Source organism: Acipenser ruthenus, chromosome 25, assembly GCF_902713425.1.
Source record: "Acipenser ruthenus chromosome 25, fAciRut3.2 maternal haplotype, whole genome shotgun sequence".
NCBI lineage: Eukaryota > Metazoa > Chordata > Actinopteri > Acipenseriformes > Acipenseridae > Acipenser > Acipenser ruthenus.
The window spans coordinates 7,751,949-7,767,069 of record NC_081213.1 but is presented as its reverse complement, the minus strand read 5'-3'; the positions used below and the strand labels follow the sequence as shown (position 1 = coordinate 7,767,069).

The window sequence follows — 15,121 nt, the reverse complement described above, 5'->3', positions numbered from 1 at the left end:
TATGCTGCTACAGCCCAAAAAACAGACAAGCCAGTGAAAGGTGAATCTTATTTTATTCATGGAAAAACAAACACTGCCACTATAAACACTGCCGTACAAAGTGAAAAAGGTTACGGTCCTTCCCGCTAATAGACTCCCGCCCACCTCCCTCCCTCCCTCCCTCCCTCCCTCTAAAGCCCAGTTCACCACCAGACCTGCAAAATAACAGATTCTTTAAAATCCCACTAATATTTGTTGTATTATTTTTTTAATCTTTATCTGTTTTTATTATTATTTTAGTGGAATCATTCATCGTTGTTATACTGGTGAAGCTCCTCTGAAGAACACACAGTGCATAGGACTGACTGTCCTTGTGACGCTGTCAAACAAGCAGTCTACTTCCAACTCTTCAGGGTGCATGGAATTCATTCACTGGGTTTATTATCGAGGCACAAGTTTCAGCTTCGAGACGTGCAAGCTACAGCCTTACCGAGCATTTCAAAAGCACCCCTCTGATGCACAGATCTTTAGGAGCAATGAATGAGCCTTCATCTAAAGAAAACCATTAGCAAAATGCATGCAATGTAGCCACACACACACACACACACACACACAATCAAAATAAGTTACTGTATATTAATTTGAATGGCTTTGATGTATATGCATTTGTCTGTTCATAACTCTTCTTACTGCAAGATTTTTTCAATACAAGTTAATGACAAAGGCCCCTTGAATAAGCAGCTACTTCCCTTATGCTGTCAAATGTTCAGTCCCCTTCGTGACCTGCCAATTCAGGGGTAACTTTGCCATGTTTTTCTGGTACTACAAATAGATGCTTGAAAAGCAGGACTCCACAGACTTTTGCCACCAAGGCAGTATCGCTTCCATGTCCAAATGAATTAGACAGCTTGTTGTAGACTAATCTTTACAAGCAGTAAACACACATTACATAAGCTAGATGTCCTGGCTTTTGCTTAAGGGTAGAGGGGTAGGGGGTGCATGGGAACCTATGAATAGAAAAAACAACAATTGGGAAACAATGTAAAAATGCCTGTTATAAGCATACAAGGCAAGCCAACAAATGCTTGCATTGTTAGCAAGGATTGCATGTAAGCCTTGGCACCCCCTACTGATGCCCTGACATTCCTACAACCAAGCAACACTCCCACCATGTGCCAGACCCTTTGCTTGTTATTTCCAGCACATTCCATCAGATGATAAAATAAGCTAAATTCTTTCCACACATCAGACCCTACTAATCAAATCCATTTATTCAAATGTGCAAGTATAAGTAAACCCATGTTTTAGAAAAAGAACAACACTGATTAATCTAAAGTACACCCAAGTTGTTACAGCTTAAGTAATGACAATATTAATGGTGCGCTTTAATTAAAGAAAGGGGGTCAAAGGAGTAAGAGTAAGAGACTGGCTTAACAGGAGCTGTCAGCAGCTAATGTTGTATTTTAGTACACACGTGAAGGCTTTTGTGAAAGACAGATCAGTGAACAAATTCCATGAAGCCTAAAGTTTAAAAAGACCCTTTGTGACAGAGGTTAATACCCTAAACTCAGTCCCACGCTGCCCCGACACACCCCCTTAAAAAAAAAAAAAAAAAAAGTTTAAAGATCTCGTCCAGCTGCTTCAAGTCCATTACTTTTTGGTTGTTTTACGGATCAGTGCCATTCTCTGAAAGAAACCAAGAACATACTGGATTTAGAATAACCAACACTTTGTTTCTAATTAGTGGTCATTTCCCTCTACAGTCAGTCTTAGATGTACAGTGGCAGCGTAATACATTGTTACCCTAAACTTGAATTTCCAGTTATGCATAATTTTACAATATTTCATTGTGCACAGGCCATGTGTAAACTTTGTGTTTTTTGAGTACTAGAAGTTTGCAGAATGTTTTGGTTTTTTTTTTTACACAAATGAAATGTATGGTGTGTTTTAACCTTGCCATTGATATGCAAAATGTAAGGACATGCAATATTCATGACCGTTCTTGTGTGCGTGTGTAAATGAATAAGCAGCATGTTTACATGTGGCACTGCTAAAAGAAAATGCTCAGTGATTTCAGGCATGACAGTAAAACAGCACCCCACCTGTTTGTGAGCCTCTGTAGTGCAAGCCTTCTTGTAGGGTCTGATTTCATCAGATCCAAAGCCTGGGATCCACATGTTCCACTGGCGCTCTGCAGGGGAAGCAGCAAAGACATGTTAGGCATGAGAACTCAAACCCACCAACACATTTACATCACATGACCATCATGTTATAATGTATGATTTGACTCTGAATAAATGGGGATTGCCTATATTCTAGTGCCATCTTGTTATTTTATATTTTAAAACACCAATTTAATAGATGTTGCCTTTCGATACAGAAAGATTGTATATATTTTTCTAGTTTAGAATAAATTAGAAAGTTCCAAGTCTCCTTCAGCAACTCTGTAGAGAAAAAGAAAGCAGCATAAAACACGAGAATGAAAGAATGCCTTTTGACTCAGATGCTTGATCAGTTCCAAAAAAGCTAGATCTCAGAACTGCAACCAAAATGCTCATTAAGGTTTAAAATAAATTAGCAGCAGCAGGACCTGGTGTCGTTCTATACACCCACCATACTATCTGAAAGGGTGCCTTCTACTTTGTGTTCTAAATCTGTCTCCATTCAGCTTCTGAATGTGTCCTCTGAATGTGATCTCTATGACAAGTTAAAAATGACCAGGGTTTTAAAAACTGTCTTCTTTACTACTACTTTTTTCAGCAGTGACCATGCTTACCCAGGTGCAGCTGTACGTCTTTCACCTCCAGGGTGCTGGATTTGCGGTGGCGAGCGAGCTGGCATGCTGCTGTCACCACACTTTCAATGAAGTCATCTGCAATCTGCAACAGCATCTACCGAGAGACACGGAGGACTTTGGGCTCAAGCGCTTTCTAATCAGTCAATCCATAACTATACACTCAACAGTGCTGAATTTAGAAATACTACAACATTATAGTCACAATGTTTGTCACTGAATTTACATTAAAGACATCGAAAATGTCTTCCTTTATTAAGACTACCTGATTTTAAGAGACTATTTTCAAAAGGTATATAGATAAGTAGAGGAAGCTCTGTAGAGACAGACAACTAGTAATTCCTTATTTGTACCTAATTTGAGTTTTGCATGTGCAGATTCAAGAGGGTGAAGTGTCTTTCAGGGTTATAGCAAGAATTCTGAAACATGTTTGATATAAACAGAGCTACTCCCCCATCCCTCTTGTAAGTCGCCTTGGATAAAGGCGTCTGCCAAATAAATAAATTATTCATTTCAAACTGGGCATCGGCAACTCTGGGGGGAAAACCAAGTTTCAGAAATCGTCAATACATCCGGTTTATGTGTCACAGTCTAAATTCTAAGCTGGTCGATTTGGGATAATATATTAAGAATACGAAGTTCCATTTATTTCCTGTTGATTGCCGCAGGGTAGTAATGTGCTATTAGCAAGGATAACCCAGGATTGGCTACCTCCTCCACATCCTCATCCAGCTGCTCATTGGGGTCGATCTCTCTCACCAGGTCCTGCAGTTTCTTCTTACTCAGCACCTGTGCAATTTCACAAGAGATTTAACAATGCTCTGCATTTGCCAACTGCTTTTTAATGTGCAGGTGTTGAACAGTAGAGATATAGAAGCTCCCTGCAGGCATCATCATGGAACATGTATAAACAAACAGGTCATTCAAAATGCCACATTCACAAACAATACCAAACACCTAAAAGTAAAATGCATAATAGATAGCAAATGAGTCACGGAGAAGCTTCTAAAATAACCCATTGGTAAATTAAAGTGGATTCCTACATTTACTGTGATAAGTTTGCAAAAACTACAATATTTTAAAACAAAAGTAGTATTTGTATAGTAAATAAACTAAAAAAACTCAATCCAGTTCTGGAGTTAACCAGCACACATTTATCAAACCCCTCCTAGTATAGGTTTCCTAACGGATAAATTAGTGACAGTTCTACGGAAAATACAAACAAAATATCTAATTTGGACAGCAGTGTACCTGTGAGCCCTCAGGGCTGAGCCTGCCTGCAGGGCCAGGGGTCCCTGGAATCTTCACCACTGCTGCAGTCGCCACCGCCGCCGCCGCTGCTGCTGCCGTGTTGTTGGCCATGCTGGTGGAGAGAGGGGGGGTGCTGGCAGGCTCTGCTTTCACAGTCGATGAGAAGTTGAGGTTTATCAAAGCCTGTGGCTGGTACTGGTTCATAATCTGCTGAGCTTTAGCCTTCAGATCATTGAGTTTCTCGAGATCCTGAAGCTGCTTGGGGTTGTGGGGACCAGGACCAATCAGCTGCACAGAGAAAAACAAACAACGAAGGTGTCAACTGTGCACTCAAGCAGGTAAAAGGCTGAGGTGGCTAAGTCAGTACCCGACCCGGACATCCACTGCAGGCAGTCTAGAAGTCCAGAGTGCAGATTGTTTTGTTTTTTGCCCAGCATTTTACCACCAATTTTTGGAACAATGTAATTGTCTAAGTGAAGCAACTACACCCAGATTACTGACGACTGCATAAGACAATTACATCATTTTACAGACTTTCAATGAAGCCGGTGCTGCATGAAGTGTTGGTGGTTCTTACCTGTGAGCCAGAGATTAACCAGTGTCCCAGACTGGCGTTAGGTGGTCTAAAACTCTTAAACCTATCACTGACCTATTTGCTCTGTATTGTTGAATGAGGCAAGAAATCACCCCTGAGAAACAGTTAAGGACCATGGTATTAATATCTGATGCAGTTTAGATCTAAAATAAACACCTTTCACTCACACTGTATTGGATCTAGTTCTCGCTTATCGTGCAAAAATGCCATACTCTACACACATCACAAATCTAATAGGGGGATTGCTTTATTTATTTATTCAAATACAACTCTGAAAATTGTGTGGGGTTTACATGCATGTCAAGCTACCTTAAATGAATGCCGATTTGTAAAGATGGAACTGCTAGTCTTCTGAAAAGACTGTTTGACAGTGATTAAAGGTAATCCCCTCACCTCCAACCATTTTTGCAACAGTTCCCGTTCAGAACCAAATAACTTAATTACATCAATAAGCAGTCTCCAAAGTCTGTTTGACAGACCCCAATCACTGTGGACAGTGCAAGATTAGTGCTACTCTGCTCTGGGTCTATGAAACAATTTTCTACACATTATCGTTTCGATTCTGCTGTTCAAAACATTGGACTTACTGAACACACAACATTACACAAACACACTCAAGTCTCAGTTCAGGGGTTGTGCGTGTGCATATACATGCATTTATTTCAAACCAAAGGACTACCATACTAAGGATTTGCCAGCAGCAATTATTTCTCACATTTTGCATAAACTGAAGACAAACATTTCACTTATGTATCCATCTACAAAAAAGTATTTGAAATGTTTTTAAGCAAAAGTTTAATGGTCTGTTTGTGCTGTTTAAACATAGCTGAGAATTAGCATTAGCTAAAATGCGACAGAGAAATACCCCCTTTAAATGGCCATAATATACTATATACAATCAAATTTGCAAAGACATTTCCTGCACACACAAGACCTCAGCGGGCTGCAAGTAAGAAACACAAAGTTGGTGCAAGAAATACAAATAAAAATAAGTTACAAGCAAAATGACGCGTTGCCAGATAAGTCTGTGCAGGTTGCAGTCTTTTATTGAATGTATCTGAACTATTCTACAGCAAAGCAGACCCTGGTCTACGGTACAGTGGTGGCCACACACATTACATCAACCTGCAAGTCACACTGAACAGATTTGTGTTTCAACAATATTGTGCTCAAGGTCAATGGAGGACCTACCAAGACTCATTTAAAGCATGCCATTTAAAACAGCTGGTCGGTCCATTGGCAGCGTTTGTTAAATGTCACAGTCTTCATTTTGGCAAACTTTGCACTGTATTTTAATAAATTTTAATTCAATACCAATACACCTAACAAAGTACCAATTCCAAGAGGTCAACAATATTTTGATGGTAAAAGAATATAGAATGCAATATTTGTGGCCTCCAGTGTAGTTTGTGCATGCCAGCCAAAGCCAGCTCACACAGCTACTTACTGCTATCTGAGAGTCTAGATCTCTAACAACATCAGCTACAGCTGCAGACCCAGTAATAGGAGAGGCCATTTCCACATACTACCTGAAAACAAACAGCACATGTTACTACCACTGCACTCCTCAGCCCCAACAGGCACAGTGCAGTGTTACTGTAGCAAGCCAGTACCCTTGAAACAGTTCAGTTAATGTCAGGGTATTATGAACAAAGTGATTTACAAGCACGAGGGGGTTTAATTGAATAAGGTATCTTGCAGTTACCTCTCTTTAAAATGTAAGTACTGATAAGAGAAATGTTTTTCACTTCAGTGCTTTTTAAAGACTATTTAACATAAATTGTATAGTTTGTCATATTAGTGGCTAATGTTCATTAATGCTTGTATTTAACATGTGTTCTATTAAGTATAGGGTGCCAATACTTTTGTCTGCGACTATTTCCCTTGACTACACTCCAGCAATTTGTCTTAGACCTCTTTGCAGGTTTGCAGTGTCTCCAGTGTAAATGCAAGCATGGAGGACATAACTTTTATTGGTACGCTTTGAAATGTAGAGCCTCAAATTATAATCTGTAATAGGTTGCAAAATGGAGCAGTCTTTTTTTCCTAAACAAAATGTCACTGTGCCTGTCCTCAACAATCTGCTTATAGCAAAATAAAAACATCTTGTATTAGCCTACAAACTATGCTTTGTGGATATTCGTTGAAACCTAATACTGTATTGTTTTTTGACAGCCTGATATATTCCACTTGGTTAGTCTCTAGTTTCCTCGTAACCTGTCACAAATGAAAATGCCAGTCTAAAACGATGGATAGCAATAACATAGTTAATAATTTTCTACTACAGTATTACAAAGATTTAAACAAAACACGTAATTACAAAAATACAAGAACTGCTAGTTCAGGTTATATATATATATATATATATATATATATATATATATATAAGCAACCTTTATTTATTTATTTTATCTATGGCGCTCCCTAAGCTAATTTATTACCTGTTACAAAGCGTGTGGACTAATTTGTTTAGCACAGCTGCATTTAAATACGTCTCGAATAAATTAAATTCAGAATACGCGGGACAATACACAGCATGAAATCACAGGATTTATGTAATAATTTACCCGTGCGTTCTACGGGTGTAATGAATAGCAGGCTAATTTATCCTGCCCCGTGATGCATTTACACAAGAACACAAGAATCTGCTCATTTCGGACACTTCATAAAAAGTATATTTTCAGGCGCATTTCAAACCAGAAATGGCTATGGACATCGTGTTAAATTTAAATAGGATTTACCTTAGATTTTAATCTCTATCTCCCCATGGTTTGGGTCAGATTTATGTGGTTGTTTTTAAGACTCCAAAGACAAACGACACCACCGAGGACCCAGCTTTGTGTCTCCGCGAGAACTTCCTTCTGCGCGTTAGCGCTTCCGGTAAGATTTGACCCCCCCCACCTCCAGCCAGGAGCCACTCTGATTGGTTGGCGTCGCAAACAAAAAGTGAGCAAAACAAGTTGTCTGTTTATGTGTTAGAAAAGAGCAAATCGTTTGTTTTTTAAAAACGAAAATTAGAAATAGTATTAAGTTGGGTTTTTATTGCTATACAGCGATACGAAGATGTGGAAATTCATCTGATTTTAGCGTTTGTTTTCATGAATTTGATGTTGTATAATTAGTTTTTGCCTCCAAAGTTGTAGCGCTCCAGGTATTTTTTCCGCCTAAATGTTTCAAAGGACGGTGTCCACACTAGGGAGTGTTTAGCCGCGATTTGTGAATACAGATTTTGCAAACACGTATCTCTTTTTTATATTCAGTGTTTGTTTTTATTTCCGGCACAGAGGCTTCAAACCTGGTTCCGGGAGACCTAGTTTGAGGCAACGTTGCTGTATCAAAACCCGAAGTCTCCCCGGTGTGCCGTGCAGTAGCCTGAAACCTAACTGAAAGTGGCTTCTTGTACCCTCACCTTCAGAAATAATTTCACGCTTGAGTGCACTACAGTTTTGGAAATACAGACGGAAATACACTATGCTAGTTACAGCAGCCCCAAGTTACAAAATGTCCCCCAAACATTTTTTTGTAATAACTTGTGTTTTGTGGTCTCTAATCAGGACAAAGGCTATATCATCCCCCAAATGTTTGATTTTATAGTATAATTATTTGGTGTCTGTAACCCTATGCACCCCTTTTCATCATATATTTGCTTTTTTTGATAAACCTATTATTTTATTGTATTGATGCCAGTTACAGCAGTGTGCAAATGTATCATTTATATCCTTTATATACCTACCTTCATGAAAACCTCAGGATGTGAGAAGTAATCAGTGATATAGAAACAATGGCACTTGTTTGACCATTTTGTGCTTTAATTAGGCATCTTAAACAACTTCAAAAAGGTCTCATGCACTTTAACATGTGTGGCTGTATTCCCTTTCTCTTACTATTTTAAATGAATTGCATGTGTGGACTATTGAAAGCATCAATTCAATTTGACAATTTTCTGAGATTTTCAGTTGATTTCACATGCACAAGAAACCAAAACTACAGAAAGCAGCAATGGGGTGTTCTAATAATGTGCATACTGCTGCATATATTTATTCTCCTCAATGCTGTTACTAGGACAAATAACGTTAGTGCGGTTGGATAAGGTATTGCAATGGCAATTAGCAGTGTTATGACAATACCCTATTTCCAACAGACTTGGGTCCAGTGTAAAAATTGGTAAATACTTGTTGGTAAAATTCTTTAGTTTTATAATTATGTACATTTTTACTTGTGAACTAGCATCACAACGTCCGGTGTGTCAGCCCACCTGTAAATTTAGAAGTTCAGAAAAACATGAACAGAAAAAAACATACACTAGGTGTTTACGGTACAAAGTAATTCCAAGCGCAAATAATGGAAAGTATAGAAGTTAAAATAACATCATAATAAATCAAAATGAAACAAAGCTAGCAACTTCTATTCTGCCAGACGTCTTTTTTTCAAGACAGTGTCACATGACTTCCAGTTCATGACGAGGTATCCCATGATTCTTACTCATTTGCATTCGAATGGTTTTTTACATTTTTACCAAAAACGAAGTGTAATACAGAGTTGCACGGTCAGAATACAACTTAAAACGCAAATGATGCGAATAATGTTTATTATTTGAAACGATGGTTTAATGTGACGTGACATTTAAGAGGTGTGCTGTAGTCACCACACTGTGTGAACGTGTCTCAGTGTGTGCACACCTGTCTTTGAGAAGGGATCGTTAAAAAGGGCTTGTGCTGTGTTTAGCACAGGGACGGGGTGGGTTCTTGCCCTGTCTCTGCGGAATCGATATCAAGAGATTTCGGAAGCACAATTTTTGTAAAACTGGGCTGTCGATGATCATTGGTCTTGACGCCCTCAATAATTGGTTAAAAATAGATGACATGTTAAACAGTAGTAAAGCATATATTAAAAACATAAGTGTTCCGTGCCAGTATATCTCAAGTGAAGGTAGTCTGATTCTTGTGTTATTTTTATATGCTGTCCTTATTTTACCTTCGTTAAAAACCTTGTTTTTGCAGTGGACTTGCTACTACATTAATTTGGAAAGGCGTACCAAAATATGCTGCTAGTACAGCTTTTTTTAAAAAAAATATGTTGTTACTAACTATTTAAACATTCACAAATTTGTTTAAATTTAGAGCACATAGTTTGCACTTGTTTCTAATATGTCTTGACTATATGACTATTACGGCTATGTTCAGTATTAAGTGCAATTCTGATCGCAACCACAAGGTGTCAGCATACACAAAAATGATATGCATATTCGACACTGGATTTGAAACGGTGGCGGTATCCCATGATTCCATCAACATTGCTATAATCTATGTCGTGCTTTTGTTCTTGTATCACAGTACAAACGGTACAGACCTCTATTATGATACAGATGTATCATATAAATGAAGTATCACGATTCCTTGATCGGTTCATTGATCAGGGTTATTTATTTATTTTTAGAATGTGCACTGTAACCTGTGGAATTAGACTATTTTAGAAGAGTCGAAGAGAAAGCAAACCATCTATTAGAAATCCAATTACAAAGCTTCAATGTGGTCTTCTAACAATGCCACAGCATACCATGCGGGTGTATAACACATACTTATAAACACCTTGGCCTCCACGCCCTGAATTTACATGTCTCTTCAACCACTGGGACCCTTTACTATGAGACAAACGCAAGGACTTGTATATGAAACCAAAGGATGCCCTGCATTTTCCCAGAAAACAGAAACTGTGCAATTATACGTGAAATACTACAGATATAAATAACATTTATTTTAGTATAAAACAGAAACTGATCATGGGATACCAGCATGAAATAAAGTCACACATCCAGTCACTTTTTTAAATACTTTTTGTTCACCATTTGATTAAAACATTGCTGTAAGATGGCACATCACATAATAAGATGCAATGGATGATTTAGGAATGGAATGCAGTGAACTTAAAATCTGAAAACACAATTCAATATATAAAAAATGTGGCTTTACACAAACCAGAATTTCAGGGTCCCAGATAAAACTGTTATTAAACTCCACTTTTTCTGCTTTAAAACTAGCTGGCATGCTGAAATACTGTGCCAGTAACGTGTTCTTCTATAAGAACAGCTGAGCCACAATTCAAATTGAATTCAATGTGTCAGTATACTCTCCAACAGCAAAAAAAGTGTCTTCACTGGTCCCCCACTTATAGTGCTGAAAATATTTATATTCTTTGCTTGGTTTTGGAGTCCTCGTTCAAAAAACGGATACCCTTATGCACCGATAGTGTCCGTCTGTCACAGTCTACATTTATCAACTTTTATCATCCACTCTTAGCCCCCTATATTACACTCAAGAAGGCACGAGCCAAAACGTTGCATACTTGACTTTTTATAGTTTCACCTGGATTTTTAATGCAGACTCTTATTTATTAAATATAAATACTTTTGTTAGAAGCTTGTGACATGTATAGTCCCAGAGAGAAAAGCAATTCATTTTGCAGTGGCGGAAACAGAAGCACGAGTTAATTACATAAAATGCCCTCACGAGGGGGTGCACTTACATATTTAACAGATAAACCTTCATTAGTAATTTTACAATACGGTGTAAGGCACATTTTCTTTTATTATGTACTGAAGACACACAAAACAGCATCAGTGGTAACACAATGGATTTGGACCAAATATAAAACGCAAGCAATGATGGGAGTAGGAAGACTCTGTTCATTCTTCCAAGGCTGGTCCCTTGTTCGTGCCACACAGGGGGTTCAAATATACTGTAAGAAGGTTGCTATGGAAAAGCGGCTGTATAATCTAGAGTTGGTTCATTTACACCTAATCTGGTATCCTCATTAGGTCGTTCGTGATACATTGTCACCTTTTTACAGAACAAATACCTCAAACATTTTTTTGTATTTTCCCTCAGTATTCATTCTTTTAGGACCACCCTAACGAACCGACCAAATGCATGTAATGAGTTCTCATTAACATGATTATCCAGCCATTCTCCCTAATCCGATGGGTCTTTCTCTCTATAAATACCCATTCGATAACAACTTTGTTATGCGTTTATATTGCACAGTGTTGTGATACTGTAATGTACTGTTTTGTTTCATACTGTACCATTCATTATGACACCATTGATATGTTAATAGGACATTCTACACTCTGGTACCATTTTACCCATGCCTTTGTGCTACCTTTCCCCTTAATACAGTACCACTGCATTGTAAGATTTAGTAAGATGACATGTCACTCCACATACTGACTTCAGGTAACACCTCATACACCCAACATTTGACCTATGAATTATCAGATACGACTTACTATAACGGTCCAGTGGTTTCCAAAGTTCATCCAACTACTAAACAGACCACAGAGGCAACCGGCCATTTGAGAATCACCAACATTAGTTTCTCTGGAAGCAATTCAAGGCTCCCTGCTCCCAGTTATAGCGTGATGTGCAAACGAGCCATGGAAATCGACGTCCGTTGTGAATATAATATAATATATACATGTATATATACCACTATACCGGCAGTTGAGTGGCGTTTTAGAACTAGCGCTTAGAATGATGAAATAATGTCGACCACAAAGCTGTATTTATGTTTAAAGCTACCCATAAGGCACCTCTGATTGTCCTCCACAATCACAATGGCTCGTGGTACATGTGGTTCAAAGAGTCTCTGGCCTGCGGTTCGGCATAAACTACACTGGCTTTCCTTGCCCCGTCTGCAGCAGTTTGGGGAATGTTGTATCGGGGATTCCCTTCTGTGAACGGTGATCTCTGCGCAGGACAGTCATATCGTGCTAGCTGTGAGCTGCCCGTGATGTTGAGTCCTGTGCCCTGGCAAGGGGGCACCACTTTGACCACACAGATGTTCTTCTTGGCCCCGCCCCCCCCGGGGTCCGGTGGCGGCTCGGTGAAGGGGGTGGCGTACTCAGGCTCTGCCGGCAGAGGCTCGGCGTACTCGTGGAATTGCCCCGGAACGTCGTAGTGGTTGAGGATCAGAGGGATGGTGTAGCCCTCATCAGTTGCCGGCCGGAACGTGGACCCTGTTTTCTGTCCAGCCTTGCCCCCGGCAATCAGATCCGGCTCTGCATAGTCTACAGAAGAGAGGGAACAAGCAGGGCTTAGAGGTCATTCAAATGAAGCTAACTAAATTATTCCATATGCTCCCCATTGTACACATCCATTCACTGAATAGGTCTCAAATGAGCAGTTTTGAAAGAAACACATACTTCAGCAAACGCAAAAGTATTTGTATTAAGGAAGTGAAATTGTCTCCACCCCTTTTCATAACCGACCGACTGCTTCCTCTTATGACTGACATGCTTTGCAGCCAGTTAGGATGCTTTGACCCCGAAGTCACTGTTGGGGAGAAAATAATGACCTAGGAAGTAAAGCAGTGACGGACTCTCTAGAAGGTAAAGCATGTAGAATCTAGTGTAGCACCAGATGTCATGTTTAATGTCACTTGGCTGAGAGTTGTATGGTGAAACACACAATTAAATAAACAGATAACATTAGGGTTTTTTTTATACACGGCAGTCAGACTAGTCATCAAGTCCTAAGCCTGAATCATGAAAGTAAATCACCATGACCACAACAGTATTAACAACCTAATCTAACCTTACTGTACAGAGTGTGCTTGTGGGGACACATGAATGCTGGAAAAATTGATAGAAATATTAATATCTACATGCAAGTAAAAAAGCATCTTATAAAACTCAATCAAACATGGTATTTTTCACCGGACAGAAGTTATTTAACAAAAGTCAGCTTACTTAAAAAAACAAGTAATAAATAAACCACCCAGCTGCCTCATCTTCAGCTTCTCTTCATGCGCTCACGCCTCTTCATGTAAATGAACATTCAGAAGTTTTGTCCAGCACACACAGAAAAGCCTCCTCTGCTTGCACAAAGGTTCAGGGTCTTCCTGAGTCGACTCATAATAGACCCTTGTCCTCGTATCAAATAGGAAGTCATAGAGGGCTTGTAATTTTAATTACAGCAGCAGGAAAAAAAAAAAGTCCTAATTGTTTTATCGTTAGCCTCCTGTCCTATTTATCAGGGCACTGTTTTTTTATAGCTGGTTTGTTCCTTTTACACAGAACAAGCCCCTGTGTGTGTGAGTCTCGTGTCTGTGTCCTTTACTGGAAAGTAATTAGAAGGCCTCTTTCAGGATTGCTTTCTGGGAATAAAGAAAGGGTTATGCTAATGAGGTAATTGAAGAGGCAGAGAGAGAGAGACTGTAACAGTCCTTTACTTGTCGCACAGCTTCCATAGGCAGGGGTCTAGTCCACTATCTGAGGTCCTTACCCGTGAGGGGGACCTTGCTGAGATCTCCAGGGATGCCCCTCTCCACAGGGTACGAGATCAGCTCCGACTCCGAGAGAGGCAGGTTTCCACGGCAACAGCCCTGCATCTTTCCCCCTGAACTCTGACACCCTGGATAAAGGTCACAGGAGGTCATGCATCATAACGATTGTGAGGGGTATGAAGCACAGAAATGCACTAATCAAAGTTAAGGTGGCAGTTCTGATTGGAATTCACAGCTGATAACAGCACTATGGGGCTTTAGTTGGCTGTTAAAACTGCCCCACTTCAGTAGTAAGGCCATGCCCTATTAAGGAGCTTAAAAAATGACTTTTTATATCAATATGTTATGCATAATTATGGCCGGAGATCATTTCTGAGCTATTTGAAAAATGGGCTCTATTTAAATGGTGCCCAATCTTAATAATATTTCTAATATATTTTTCTTGTATTAAGCAAGGTTTATAAGAGGGTCAATAAATCACCTCTAGGGGAAAACCAGTGGGCATTAGCGTAGTTAAAGGGTCATTAAAATCGACCCCCTTTGAAGTTTACAAAAAGTAACATCCATCCTCTGCCCAGGCTGTAAATTCAGAATCAGAGCTCTCAGTATGATGATAAAGTTGATGACCAGGACATATATTAACAGTATGTACAGAAAAGTAAAGTATAAGACTGACCAGGTTTCATGACAATGTAATAAGCGGTTACACAGACAATGCAATGTGACATACAGATGGACGGATGTACTGACGGATAGACACCTGCCTGTAACCTCGGAATGGCACCCACTCAATCACTGGTGTTAAATGATGTTAATACCAAGTTTCATGACAACTGGATAGGTGGTTTTCCAGACATACTGAATGAACAACTCTGTGCCGTGTGACACACGAACCTACAACCGCCTCCACTATATCCCCTTCATAGGGATTTCATTCCCAGCAAGGGATAACAATGCATAGATTACAACACTAAGTTTTTCTTATATATAAACCTACCTTTCACAAGCGAGCATTTCACTTCAGCTGCATTCTTCCTGCAAAAATAAAAAAGGAAACAAAGATTCAGTCAGTAAAATACATACAGTATCCCCCACCACTGTTATTACAAGTCACCAGATCACCTGTGAAAGAAAGAGAGTTCTACCAATATATGTTAGTGGAAATACACAGTTCTTCACTATATCCACGTCAGTGAGGATCATTCAGATATTGGAATAGC

General features: G+C 39.3%; 2 protein-coding genes and 1 non-coding gene across 4 annotated transcripts in view; 1 reads left to right on the top strand and 2 right to left on the bottom strand.

Annotated features, from left to right (window-relative positions):
• Positions 1-34: 34 nt before the first annotated feature.
• LOC117414162 (transcription initiation factor TFIID subunit 12) lies at positions 35-7,500 on the bottom strand. Of its 2 annotated transcripts, XM_034021604.3 has the most exons (7): positions 7,361-7,496; positions 6,067-6,148; positions 4,025-4,312; positions 3,485-3,562; positions 2,756-2,870; positions 2,082-2,170; positions 35-1,665 (listed from the first exon to the last, which is right to left on the bottom strand). In XM_034021604.3, the coding sequence occupies exons 2-7, from the start codon at positions 6,133-6,135 to the stop codon at positions 1,630-1,632; spliced, it is 675 nt and encodes a 224-aa protein (XP_033877495.2). In that variant the 5' UTR covers positions 6,136-6,148; positions 7,361-7,496; the 3' UTR covers positions 35-1,629. The 2 variants fall into 2 exon arrangements, with proteins under 2 accessions (XP_033877495.2, XP_033879820.1); XM_034023929.3 differs by lacking the exon at positions 6,067-6,148 and having other exon boundaries at positions 7,361-7,500.
• Positions 7,501-9,320: 1,820 nt separating this feature from the next.
• LOC117414270 (U11 spliceosomal RNA) lies at positions 9,321-9,457 on the top strand. The gene has a single exon (XR_004546155.2). It is a non-coding gene; the product is annotated as a U11 spliceosomal RNA (small nuclear RNA).
• Positions 9,458-10,123: 666 nt separating this feature from the next.
• The window catches only part of LOC117413965 (discoidin, CUB and LCCL domain-containing protein 1-like), a 36,674-nt gene continuing 31,676 nt past the window's right edge, over positions 10,124-15,121 (bottom strand). The window contains exons 13-15 of the mRNA XM_059000301.1: positions 14,899-14,936; positions 13,901-14,029; positions 10,124-12,684 (exon numbers count right to left, since the gene is read on the bottom strand). Of these exons, the coding sequence (XP_058856284.1) occupies positions 12,227-12,684; positions 13,901-14,029; positions 14,899-14,936 (625 nt within the window). The 3' untranslated portion in view covers positions 10,124-12,226. The remainder of the gene's footprint in view (positions 12,685-13,900; positions 14,030-14,898; positions 14,937-15,121) is intronic.